At 41.9% G+C, this 13,737-nt stretch overlaps 1 protein-coding gene across 1 annotated transcript in view; it reads right to left on the bottom strand.

Moving 5' to 3' along the window:
- The window catches only part of LOC132383331 (CUB and sushi domain-containing protein 1-like), a 474,994-nt gene that overhangs the window by 317,771 nt on the left and 143,486 nt on the right, over positions 1–13,737 (bottom strand). The window contains exon 13 of the mRNA XM_059954233.1: positions 13,400–13,602. Within this exon, the coding sequence (XP_059810216.1) occupies positions 13,400–13,602 (203 nt within the window). The remainder of the gene's footprint in view (positions 1–13,399; positions 13,603–13,737) is intronic.

The following is a 13,737-nucleotide window of genomic DNA, read 5'->3' as shown; positions in this document are numbered from 1 at the left end:
TGATGGTAGGGGAGAGTTTGCTGCTGACGCTTAGTCAGAGAGCTCAGGATAAAAATGACATGGCAGACTTTAACATCGTAATCTGTGAGTTGTTTCATTTTGTTGGTCTCCCCTCCTGTTGTGGGAAGGGTAACACCTCCCTGTCCCTTGCTAGTGAGAGAGAGAGCCTGTGGAATTTTGACTTGTCGGGTGAAGAATTAGTTTTTGTTGGACTGCAGATCATGGTCTCTCTTTGGGGTGCTTTGCTATTGCTTGCTTGGTGGGTGGTTGGTGCTAAAGCTTTCTTTTGAAATAATTGGGTGTGGGGTAAGTGTTGAATCTTTGCTGCTACTTGTGCATGGGAGGGGAAGAGGGAACTTTGGAATTCTAACATTTTGCTGTCATTTATTCTTTGGGGTACTCTTGTTTTTCGAGGATGTCTTCAAAGAGTAAGAATTTCAGGATGTATACTGTATGCATCCTCTGATATTAAATGGAACCATTGAATCATTGGACAATTAGGCCAATTTCCTGTCATGTAGGATTTATAACAAATGAAACAATTAAATTTCCGGGCTATTGGTGATTTCAACTTTTTAATCTGCAATAATATATTTCCTGAATTTGCATGGCAATGCTGTTGGGTCAAGATGGTCAAGAATAGAATTCTTTGGGGAAAAAATATACATCTGTTCTCAAAAGGTAAGTTTTGACTGAAATTTGATACAATTCCTTTAATTGGATTTATTCTTTCCCTGCATGAATTCTGTTTTTGCTACACTGCATGCACAGTTTAGCACAGTTGTTGGTTCCTTCCAAGTCTGTTTTTGCCAGAATCCCTGGTGGATGTTTAAGCTTGTTTTTATAAGGAGGCCTCATGGGGAGATAAATCCCAGAACCAGGGATGGTCCAACTTCCAGTTAATCAGCTACATCTGGCATACCTTCTGCAAGCACACCATTGTTGAGAACACAATACAACTGATTTTGTACACAATTTTTTTGGTCAGGATGGTGTCCTACTCATCATCCTGCTGTGAGCTTAATTACTGCTTTCCTTTGCTTTCTCCAGCTTGAAGCAAGACTGAGTTTGCAGCGAGAAAGCAATTTAAAGAATATTCAGACAGCTAACTTTAACTTTTGGTTTCATTACTGCAGAATCTGATGTAGTACCTCTCCAAGTTAGTGCTCCTGATGAATCGACCTCAGAAACTTCCTTCAGATTTCCCTGCAGAATAATGGCATGGCAGAAAGCTGCCTCTCAGTTCCAGAATGTCTGATTCAATTCTGACTGCATTGTTTTCACAGTCTCTTGGTGACTACATGGGTTTCATCTGGGCATTTCTATTTCCTTCCACATCCCAAAGATGTGCTGGTTGAAAGATTGGAAGGTTAATTAGGTAGCATAAAATAACCTCTGTTGTAGGTGGATTGGAGAAGAATCAGGGCAGTTAATGAGCATGTGAGGGAGAAAGTATCACAGGGAAATAAGACAGGCAATAGGAGTGTAGATGCTAAACACCAAATGAACTGTAAAAACAGGATAAATGAATAGCATTCAATGTACCTCTGCATAGATGTTTCCTTCAGTTCTGTGATCTTAAACTGACTTGGCCAAGAATAAATCATGTTCATAATTATTTAAAGATTATATTATACCAGTTATTCCAGTATGTGACCTTGACATGTTTTCTGCATCACAGGAAAATTTAAGAATGTCATTCCCCTTGAACCAGTCATATTTAGCATCTCGGTATTTTGAACCATGCTGCCAAGACAAGCATGGTTATTTGACACTCTCAAGCCAAATCGGCTTTATTCCGGCCTTCAAAGATTTGCAGTTCGGTGAGAAAATTACCCAAACCCTCAGGCCAATAGCCACCACCCTCTTCTTTTCCCCAAGGCCCTCTGAAACTCGAGCCAAACATGATACCTCCATGTGCTAAACATCCTCTCCATCTGTGCAATTAGTTCCTCCTCTAAATTCTGAACTGCTTTCCTCCCACTTCCAACCACAAATGGTGTTACCTTCCAGACTCTTTCTTTCCTCCTAATCACAGGCAATCTCTTCAAATCTTTCCATTACAGCAGGAAAGAGAGGTTCCTTTCCTTACTCCTCTGGTAGGTAACTCACTGCAAAGCCTGACTAGGCCTAAGGCCAACCACCTGGGAGTCTGTGGACAGGAGGATCAAGCAGATCAGCGTTCATCATTATTGGTCACAACTTCTTACGTCAGGAACAATGATCCATGAGTCCTTTTACAATGAAATGGAATTTCTTGGTGAATGACTCTTATAGCCAAATTATCCCTTTATTTAATAATCTCCATTTTTCACCATAAAACTTAACCTTGATTTCTCTTCCTATTGCCTACTAACACTCTCTGTGACAATAGTAAAATAACATTCTCCCAAGCTCTGTCGATGTCATGTTTTTTTTATTCATTCCTTTACGGGATGTGGGTGTCGCCAGCTAAGCTAGCAGTTATTGCTCAATCAGTGGTTGCCATTGAGAAGGTAGTGATGAACTGCCTTCTTGAACTTCTGCAGTTCCTGAGGTATAGGTACACGCAGTGCTGTTAGGGAGGGAATTCCATGAGTTTGACCCAGTGACAATGAAGGAACAGCAATATTTTTCCAAGTCAGGATGGTGAGTAACTGAGAAGGGGATTTCCAAGTAGTGGTGTTCCCGGGTATCTGCTGTTCATGTCCTTCTAGATGGCAGTGGCCATGGGTCTGGAAGCTGCTGCTTTAGGAACTTTGATGTGTTATTGCAGTACATCTTGTGGATAGTACATTGCTGTTCGGTGACGGTGGAGGGATTATACTTGTGGAAGGGGTATTAATTAAGTGGGCTGCCTTGTACTGGATGGTGTCAATCTTCTTGTGTGTTGATGGAGTTGCACTCATCCAGGCGAGTGGTGAGTATTCCATTACACTCCTGACCTGAGCCTTGTAGATGATGGACAGGCTTTGGGGAGTCAGGAGGTGAGTTACACACCACAGAATTCCCAGCCTTTTTAACTGCTCTGGCAGCAGCCACTATGTTTATATGGTTAGACCAGTTCAGTTTCCTGTCAATGGTAATGATGTCCCCCAGGATATTATAATAGAGGATTCAGTGATGGTGATGGTACTGAACATCAACGTGTGATGGTTAGAGCCTCTCTTGTTGGAGATGGTCATTGCCTAGCTCTTGTGATTTTCAAAAATCATTGACAGCCAATAAAACAAGATTGCAGGCCAACAAACTCTCAAGGCGTATCTATAGCCAGGCTTCCTAGTGTCACTTAGGGAGCCTGTGCTACACAAGTTCCTGCCACATCGAGCGTCCTGGAGAAAAACCGTACCTGAATTTGTAACAGATAGGCTTTGTGGTCTGATGAATAGTCAGGTTGGACATCTTGTTGGTCAGCAGAAATTCTGAGCCAATGCTATTTTATGGTGCGTTACTTCTTAAAATATAGATATCAATTTTTGAAAGAAGATGGGGCGGTCTAATACATTTTAGAAGAAAGAAAATTAAGGGACTTCAATGCAAAATGCAAAAGGACATCCCAATTCTATGTTCTTTTAGTCTCTTTTAAAGGTTTTTTTTTGCATTGAAATTGCTCACACAAATAAATAAGACCCTAAGACCAAAAGGTATTGGAGCATTAGACTATTCAGCATGTCGTATCTGCTCTGCATTCAATCACGGTTGATTTATTATCCCTTTCAATCCCATTCTCCTGCTATCACCCTACATCCTCTTTCATATTATTGATCGTCAATGCTAGTGTCTGCTTCCAATCAACTTTGGTCAGCTCCTCTCTCATGCCTCTGTAATTCCCTTTTGTTGTTCAGTCAACAGGTCATGACTCTTCATGACCTCATGAACCATAGGATTTTCATGGCGAGATACGGAAGTAGATCACTAGGCCTTTCTTCAGTACAGATACTGCTGTTGCCCAGGTTGGGACCCAGCTGGGTTTGAACTCAGGACCATCTGCCTTGAAGTCCCGTGCTGATACCACTACACCATCAGCCAGCAATACCCTTTACTCCACTGTAATACTGATGCATCTGACTTTATCTTCTCTTTCTCCAACTGCAGGGTTAAATTAATCATATTATGGCCACTGTTCCTCAGAATTCCCTTACCTTTATCTCCATAATAAAATCAGGGTCATTGCACAACACGTAACTCAGAATTGCCTTTCTCCTCGTGGGCTCAACCACAAGCTGCTCTAAAAAGCCATATACAAGTATCCATAGACATTCTACAAGTTCTGTCACTTGGGATCCAGCACCAACCTGATTTTCTCGATCTACCTGCATATCAAAATCCCCCATGACTATCGTAACATTGCCCTTTTTACTTGCCGTTTCTATCTCATATTGTAATTTGTACTCCATATCCTGGCTCCTCTTTGGAGGCCTGAAAATAACTCCCATCAGGCTCTTCTTACCCTTGCAGTTTTTCAGCTCTACCTACAGGATTCTATACCTTACTATTCTATGTCACCCCCTTCCAAAGTTTTGATTTAATTTTTTGCCAACAGTGCCACCCAACCCATTTTGCCTACTTGCCTGTACTTTTGATACAATGTGTAGATTTGGATGTTAAGCTCTCAACTATGATCTTCTTTCAGACACAAATCAGAGGTGCCCACATATCTGTCAATTTCGGACTGCCCAACATGATAATCTACCACATTCTGTATACCATGTGTATTAATACATAACGCCTTCAGTCCCTGTAAGACGATTTTTAATTTTGCCCTCATGTTGCTCTTCAATTTTGGCCTGTCATCTGCCAGTCCTTCCTCACAATCTCACTAGATACTGCAACTGCCCTATCCTCAGCCCTATCACTCTGGTTCCCATCCCCCTGCCAAATCAGTTTATAGTCACCCTAACAGTTCCAACAAATCTGCCCACAAGGATATTGGTGCCCTTTGGGCTCAAGCATAACCCTTCCTTTTTTGTTTGGGTTATACGTTTCCCAGAAGAGATCCCAATGATCTAGAAATCTGAAACCCTACCCACTGCACCAATTCCTCAGCCACACAGTCATCTGCCAAAGCATGCTATTCTTATTCTCATTGTTACCCAGACTACTACCCTGAAAGCCCAGCTTTTCAGCTTTCTACCGAACTCCCTATATTGCCTCTTCAGGATTGCCTCCCTTTTTCTATCTACGTTGTTGATACCAATATGTACCACAACTTCCAACTGCTCACCCTCCCCCCTTTGAATGCTGTGGACCTGATCTGAGACATCCCTGACCCTGGCAACATACTATCTGGGTGTCTCCTTCACATTCACAGAATCTCCTGTCTGCTCTTTGAACTATGCAGTCCCCTGTCAGTACTGCGCTCGTCTTCTCCCTCCTCTCCTTCAGAATCTCAGTGCCAGAGACCTGACTGCTGTTGCTTTCCTCTGTTAGTTCATTGCCCCCAGCAGTATCAAAGTGGTATACCTGTTGTTAAGGGGAATGACCACAAGGGTACTCTGCACTGGCTGCCTATCCTCTTTCCGTTACCTGACAATCACCCAGTTTACCTGTGCCCTACACCTTGGGTGTAACTACCTCCTTGTATGTCCTGTTGATCAAACCCACAGCCTCCTGAATGATCCGGACTTCATCCATTCCAGCTCCAATTCCTTAACATGATCTGAAAGAAGCTGCAGCTGGAAGTGCTTCTTACAGTGGTAGTTGTCAGGGATACTGGATGTCCCCCTGCCTTCCCACATCCCGCAACAGCAGCATTCCATTATTCTGCCAAGAAAGAACAAATGACCGACTTGGAGCGACTAGGCTTGTATGCACTGGAATTTAGAAGGATGAGAGGGGATCTGATTGAAACATATAAGATTATTAAGGGATTGGACACGCTGGAGGCAGGAAGCATGTTCCCGCTGATGGGTGAATCCAGAACTAGAGGCCACAGTTTAAGATTAAGGGGTAGGCCATTTAGAACAGAGATGCGGAAAAACTTTTTCACCCAGAGAGTGGTGGATATGTGGAATGTTCTGCCCCAGAAGGCAGTGGAGGCCAAGTCTCTGGATGCATTCAAGAGAGAGTTAGATAGAGCTCTTATAGATAGCGGGGTCAAGGGATATGGGGAGAGGGCAGGAACGGGGTACTGATTGTGTATGATCAGCCATGATCACAGTGAATGGTGGTGCTGGCTAGAAGGGCCGAATGGCCTACTCCTGCACCAACTGTCTATTGTCAAATAAATCTACCTGGACCTTTGTCTCTCCTCACTGAAGTCTTAATGAGTTAAAGCCTGAGCTCACCTCTCTAACACAATGGCCACTTTGCTTAAAATTAACTCCTTTTTATTGGTACTTGACAAGTACTTAATTATGCATAATCCAATGTCATTGTGATGCACAGAATGCAATCAAACATTTCCTCAGGAACTGCGGCACACAGAATGCCCTGACCACCCCACCCTCCCCACTTGCTTTTTTTGAACTCTCTCTGCTGTTATGCAATCCAATGTCCTCTCCAGAACTGTGGCTTACAGGATGTCCTGAGCGCCCAGCACACGTCTTTTGAAATCTCCCTCTCACTATGCACACTCTAACGTCTCCTAATGATGCAGAGACATGTGCCGAGAAATTGGTCTCTGGAGACATACTCAACTGAAGTCCCTCAGGTATCCTAAACAAGTTCTGAGTTCAGTCCATTGAAATAATACTCTGCAAGGACAATGCTTTGTGATGTGTGCGCAGCAGATTTTTGCTGCAGGCGTTTGCATGGGTAAGAAGTTTGCAGTGAGGCATTGAGGTTAAGGTTGAGTGAGAGGTTTGTTTGGAAGATGATCAGCCTTTAGTCAGATGGAGTGGGACTCAAAAGATCTTCTACCTGCGGATACATGCATCATATTTTAATCCAAGTAAGATTGGTCTTGGGTGGCAGGATGGAGATACGTCTTTACCAAAGGAGGTGTAAAGCTCTGCTAGCCTGCAAGTCACCATTGGGCAAGGTGGAGCCCCTGCTTAGTCCCCTGATCAGAGCCATGGGAGTAGGTGGTGGATGGTTGTATAAGCAACTGGTGCATATCACAAATCTAAGCTATGCAACTACTGACGCCAGGTAGACAATCTGAGAAGTATTGGTAATGGTTGGGGGTCACCCATCTAGTAAAGACACTGCCACAGCTCTACGCACAGTCCTAATGCACCTGGAGAGAAGGGATACATGCGAGAATGCTGTTCGTGGACTACAGTTCCGCATTCAACACCACAGATCCCTCCAGACTCGACAAGAAGCTCAGAGACCTCAGCTTTCGCCCTGCCTTGTGCAGCTAGATCCTGGACTTCCTGTCAGATCGCCGACAGGTGGTAAGAGTGGCCTCCCTCACCTCTGCCCCTCAACACAGGAGGCTCCCCCTCATCTGTGTTTTAAGCCCCCTCCTTTACTCTCTGTACACCCATGACTGTGTCGCCACACCGCTCCAATCTGCTAACTAAATTTGCAGATGTTGCTACATTGATTGGCCTAATCTCAAATAATAACTAGGCAGCCTTCAGAGAAGAAGTCATCACCCTGATACCGTTACGTCAAGAAAACAACCTCTCCCTCAATGTCATAAAAACAAAGGAGCTGGTTGTGGACTACAGGAGGAATAGAGACAGGTTTACCCCTATTGACGTCAATGGATCTGGGGTTGTGAGGATGAACAGCTTTAAGTTCCTTGGTATACACATTGCTGAGGACCTAACTTGGTCTGTACATACCGGCTGTGTGGTGAAAAAAACACAACAGAGTCTCTTTCACCTCAGACGGTTGAAGAAGTTCAGCATGAGTCCCCAGATGCAAATCCTACAGGGGCACAATTGAGAGCATCCTGACTGGCTGTATCACTGCCTGGTATGGGATCTGTACTTCCCTCAAACACAGGGCTCTGCAGAGAGTGGTGCGGACGGTCCAATGCAGCTGTGGATGTGAACTTCCCACTCCTCAGGACTTCTGCAGCAACAGGTGCATAAAAAGGGCCCAAAGAATCACTGGGGACTCAAGTCACCCCGACCACAAACTGTTCCAGCTACTGCCAATCAGGAAATGGTACTGCAGCATTAAAGCCAGGACCAACAGGCTCTGGGACAGCTTCTTCCACCAGGCCATCAGACTGATTAATTCACACTGGCACAATTGTATTTCTAAGCTATATTAACAGTTCTGTTGTACATCTTACTGTACATACTATTTATTACAAATTACTATAATTTAGACATTGCACATTCAGACAGAAACATAATGTGAAAATTTTTACTCCTCATGTATGTGAAGGATGTATGAAATAATGTCAATTCAATGGTGAGCCACTTCTGTAGAAAAATTTGGTAAGAACAATCATGATTGCCTACATCATATGACATGGCACATGACAAACGAAGAAACAAAGGTTAATCTACTTTAACTGGCAGAGAAACTTAGTCTTACAGAACCTCATCCTGCAAAACGCTGTCATAGAGCCCTACAAAACCGAAACAGGCCCATTCATGCTGGCCATCTATTTTCCATCTGCTCTACTCCCATTTACCAGCAAATTCATTTTACACATGGTCAAAATATGCATCATACCCTGTTTGCTGTCTCTGCAGAACTATAGCTACCTTTGTGTGTTAGCAATTTATATGCTCAGAGGATCCGAACAATCCCAATGATCTTGGTCACTTATGCACAAAAGGTCTGTGAATATATTCCTTTGTGTAGCATAAAGAAAACAAGCGAGATGAAAGAACTTCCCCGCCCTGATCTGTGCTTTATTGGACCTTCTATTGTGGGTGATACCTCAGTAAAAAATCATTTTTGCCAAGCAGACTCCCTTGATTATAGATATTGCTGCTGCAAAAGTAATACTTCAGCTCCAAAGAAACAGAAAGGTGCACTGTGCTCTCAAATGGCAGAATGGAGCACCTTTTACAATATCACAATACTCTCTTTCGATATACTCAAAAATGGGACGTTCTTTCAGCATCAGTGAATCCCTGGAATACAGATATGTGCTCTTTCATAAAAAGGTGCATCAATTCAGATTAAACTGTATTTCATTTCTCATGTTTCAATTTAAAAGTTATTCATTTTGTATTTCCCTTGTGACTTACTTAGGCAAATTCAGGTTGAAATGAATAGACACAATTGTGCTGAATGAAATCTGTAATAGAATAGGTGAGGAAAATTAAATCCTCTTAAATTTTCTGTCATTCTTTTGATTTCATAATCCTTTCTGTGCCCGGGCATGAGCTACAACTTTTAAATAATTATATAGATTCTAACTACAGGTTCAGATACAAATAGGAAAAAAAAAGCTTTCTTTGAAAGTGCAGTAATTAATTTATTCTTTTGGTAATCATATAAATTAAGTACTTCTGACAAACGCAAGTATTTGTTAATGCATTCCACCTACCTATATTCTAATCCACTGCACTAGCAAGTTAATATTTCTCAGAATATTAAATTATTGCTACACTGTAAAATTAGGTTATCCAGCTCAAGCACAAGGACATTACCATAATTATCAGTTCTTCCATGAGGACTTGCAAAACACTGAATAAAATAATAATCATATATTCATTGCAACTCCACTTCAGAAAGTCTGCATTTTGAATTTTAATTTTAGACATAGTTGGTGAGCAGCAAGTGGCTACTTGCGTATGTAGTCGCGACGCTAAAGCTTGCATTTCAAGAAGAAAATCATAAGTAGTATTGGCTGGGAAATCTAAAATTGATTGCTCTTGAGAAATTAATGATTGACTGATTTCTTAAATCACTATAGCCTGAACTGCTGATAAATGGTCAGTTGAGGATTTGTAAAGAACGAGCTGACCCAGTGAGACTGGTATTCAGAGCAAAATATATGTTAGAGAAACTCAGTTTATATTGTGGAGGTAAATAGACAGTCAACATTTCAGGTCAAGAGCCTTTATCTGTATTGGTGAAAGACAAGTTCAGATGAAAGATTTTGACTCAAAACATTAGGTGTCTCTTTCTCGCCACAGATACTGCCTAATCCATTGAATTCCTGCAGAAGCTTGTCTGTTGCTCTCGGTTTCAACATCTGCAGTTTATTTCTTGTCTCGGCATTTTCTTGGATTTGGCAGCTGTCAAAGAACATTCTTTGTGCACATGCAAAGCTTAGTGCTGTAGGTACTAATGACTGAGGAAGCCATGAGAGAACAAGTCATAGTTTGAAATACAATATAATATATTTGCCTAGATAAACACAATATATGTAAGGATGCGAGAAATACTTCAATGAATATGGAGGAATGATTGGTTCAGGAAATGCATGCTGCCCTAATACACCTTTGTAACCAATTAACCTAATAATGCATACATCTTTGGAACGTGGGAGGAAACTGGAGAACCCAGAGGAAACCCAGCAGTCATAAGGAGAATATACAAGCTCCTTATGGGCAGTGACGAGAACTGAACCCAGGCTGCTAGTGCTGTAATTGCTACTCTATTGTGCCGCCTCATGTTGTTGGAACAGCTGCAGTAATCTAGAAAGTATGGAACCCCGAAGTTTGGGGGGGGGGGGGCGACCCAAGAATAGAGGAATGGATTGCGCAAGGTTAAGGGTACTGAGGTAGGCTTAAGCCTCGGAATTTCCTATAACTCTGAACAATTTGAGAACTGAATACCGGGGGACACAAATGATTCAAGATCTCACATGTATTAAGGACACAGGTATCTCTAGGACATGGTCACCAAATTGGAAAAAAAAGCATGCAATTGATAACATCACAGTTGACGTATGGAGCAATGAAAGATTCTAAGTTTACAGTCTGGCTCGAAGGGAGACACATCACTGTAAAACAAAAACTTCCATTTTGAAACAATATTGAAACCAAATAATAAATACCTCTGTCTATGTCTGATTCTTTCAATGCTCCATAAAGTAAAAAACAATGGTTGACCAGTAAGCATTTTAGCAGATTTTGTTTCAAACTTGAACAGAGCAGCATTAGCAGTTTACCATTCACCCAACCTGCTGACACAAACTGAATAAAGATTTCACATCCAATCATTTTCCCATTTTGTTAATGAGTATTACTGTAATGAAGATTAACTGAGATTTGAAATTACTGTGAAATTTGACAAAATGAGCTGTCTTGATCATAAACTTTGATTCCCAAATTGCTTCTGTTCCTCAGTTCTGAGAGATTGCAATTCAACCCAATGTTTACTAATTTAAGGTCACAAATTCATCATTCGGTTTTCAAGACTGTGTTAAAATCAAAATCACATACAGTATTTCATATTATACAAATATGTTTATGTTTTCTACATTGCCGCTAAGACCTTTATTTTATACTTTAATGGAGAATATATTCCCACCATAAAAAAGAATAAACCCATTATCTGCTTTGTCATTTGTCAACCTACAAATTAACCTTAAGGGAATCCTGAATTATGACTTCCAAATCCCTTTGTATCTCTGATTTCTGTATCTTATCCCCATTTATAAATCTCACGTTTATTCTCTCTCCCAATCTGTGTAAGTCCATCTAGTCTTGTCTGATGTCTTGGCTAGGGCTCCATTTGCTCTTGCAGAGCCTTCCCACTGGGTGATGCTTTATGCAAATAATTTTCTGGTATGGTAGCACATTTCTACTGTCAGCTACTCGTTCAGACTATGAACTTCCATTCCTGCTTACCAATGCCCATCTTTACTTCTTTTATTGGCAGCAAAGATTCCATTCCTCCTAACTTATAATTGATTTCACATTTTACACTCTATTATATTTGGGCCCAGACGTTCTACCTCACAGAACTATCTTTGTGTCTACTATATAATAACATTTTATTTGGAAAATAATCACTTCTCAAATTTTGTAGAGTGGCTGATTGTGACTCAGTGCCAGCTCTTAACGCTTTGATCTAATTCTATGAAGAATGTCTCCTCAACGCTGAGTCCTTCTGCTCTCTCCACAACAACACTTTCTACCTAACTGTAAAGTCCACACTTCACCTTACTGCATTCCATCTACCACCACTTTGCCCATTTTCATAACCTGCTCAAGTCTGTCGTGTAGACTTCTTCCCTCCGCCAACTCTACCTGTCCCTTTACCTCTCTTTGTATCATCTGCAAACTTGATCACAGTACCATCACTGCCTTCATCAGGCTTATTAATGTAAAACAAAAATCAAAGAGAACATTCAAAAAGACATCTTAAATATCTTCAAGATTCAGATTTGTATGTTAGCAGTGCAAAGAAATTCCAAATATAGTCAGTCAACAAGATGGGAATCAATGTTTTGACAGGATGTACTTCACTGACCAGATGCTCAGTTCTCAACTGTAGCTTCAAGGAGTTGTTTGCATGTGACAGCAACCACACCCTAGTACACCGTTTGACAGGCGGGCTAAACCAGGTGGGGGTAGCTGGTGGGCATCATACCCTGGTGAGATAGAGACATGCCTGTACTAGCATGTGAAGTTATCTCCAGCAGACTTGGTGGATGAGATCTACAGTGAGATTCAATGGCTCTGAAGGCATGGAGAAAGGAGGTCATGACCAGGCACAGAAGACATCATGGTTATCCTCTGCAACCGAGGAAGATCCTGGCTTGTAACCTTTGTTCATACCACTGGACCAGGACTTCTGAGGTTGAGAGAGTGGCATTGCCACAGTGAAACAGTTCTTCCATTTTAAAAACTCACCCACACAGGTTTCCTGTCATTGATGGACACGGCGGACGACCACCACTTCAAAGAGAGGTAGCCTTAAATTCACTGGCACCAAATAGATCTAAATCTTGGAGGATCCTACCTCAAAGCCATTGGAGGAATAAAAGTTTTGAAATAGTTCAAAAGGCAGCTCACCAGTACCTTCCCAAGAACAGCTTAGGAACACAAAAGAAATGCTGCCTCTCAACCATGGTGTACATAACTAGAGAGATTAATACATTTAAAATAAAGTAAACACTGTTGACAAGAGGACCACAACCTTGTCATTGGATTTGGAGGATTGTGTACCTCAATGACCTATAGAGCTGTGTTGGCTGGATTCAGAGATTTAGGCTTCGAGTCTTGTTAGGGTCATCCATGCCAAACAGGTCAAAGGGCAGAAGCCAGACTGAGAGTCCTCCAGGTTCGGGGGATTCAGCTCAGAACTAACAACTCTGGCAGGTAAAATAAAATTGTTACAGAAACTGCAATGAAGACAGTACAACTGAATGCAACAGTATTCCTGAGTCTCGATCAGGACTTGGATGACTGACAGTAGTGAAAATCAAGAGGAAGCAACTGACATGATGCAGGAAGCCCTAGACACCAAAGATAGGGGGCCTTCATTGCTGTCATAAACACCAGTGGTGTACCGGTCAGTAAGTATCCACCACTGGGGACACTGATGGTCATAAAGTCATACAGCAGCTTAGATTGATAACTTCATTCTAATTCTCACATACCTTGAAAAGCAATGGAAAAGCCCTGCTTGCTGGTGAAGAAGTCTGTGTCAAACTGCAGCGTGATGGAATTGAACGTGCTTTGGATGTCTGGAGGCATTGCGGATCCACTCATCTCCCGCAGAAGAATGCCACTCTCCAGCGGTCCATCCCAAACCTTCAGAACATCATGGACAGCTTCAGTGTGGAAAACTTTAAAGTGGATGCTAAGAGAGGAAGCAAACAAAAAAACAAGATCCTAATGAGGGAAGTCACTGACTTTTGATTTGAATATGGTGCACAATTTTCAGGGTGAAAATTGTTGGCTTCGTTTTGTACTATTATGCAGGCTCCACTATATT

The sequence above is a fragment of the Hypanus sabinus genome, chromosome 30 (genome assembly GCF_030144855.1).
Source record: "Hypanus sabinus isolate sHypSab1 chromosome 30, sHypSab1.hap1, whole genome shotgun sequence".
NCBI lineage: Eukaryota > Metazoa > Chordata > Chondrichthyes > Myliobatiformes > Dasyatidae > Hypanus > Hypanus sabinus.
This window is presented reverse-complemented; position numbering and strand designations above follow the sequence as displayed.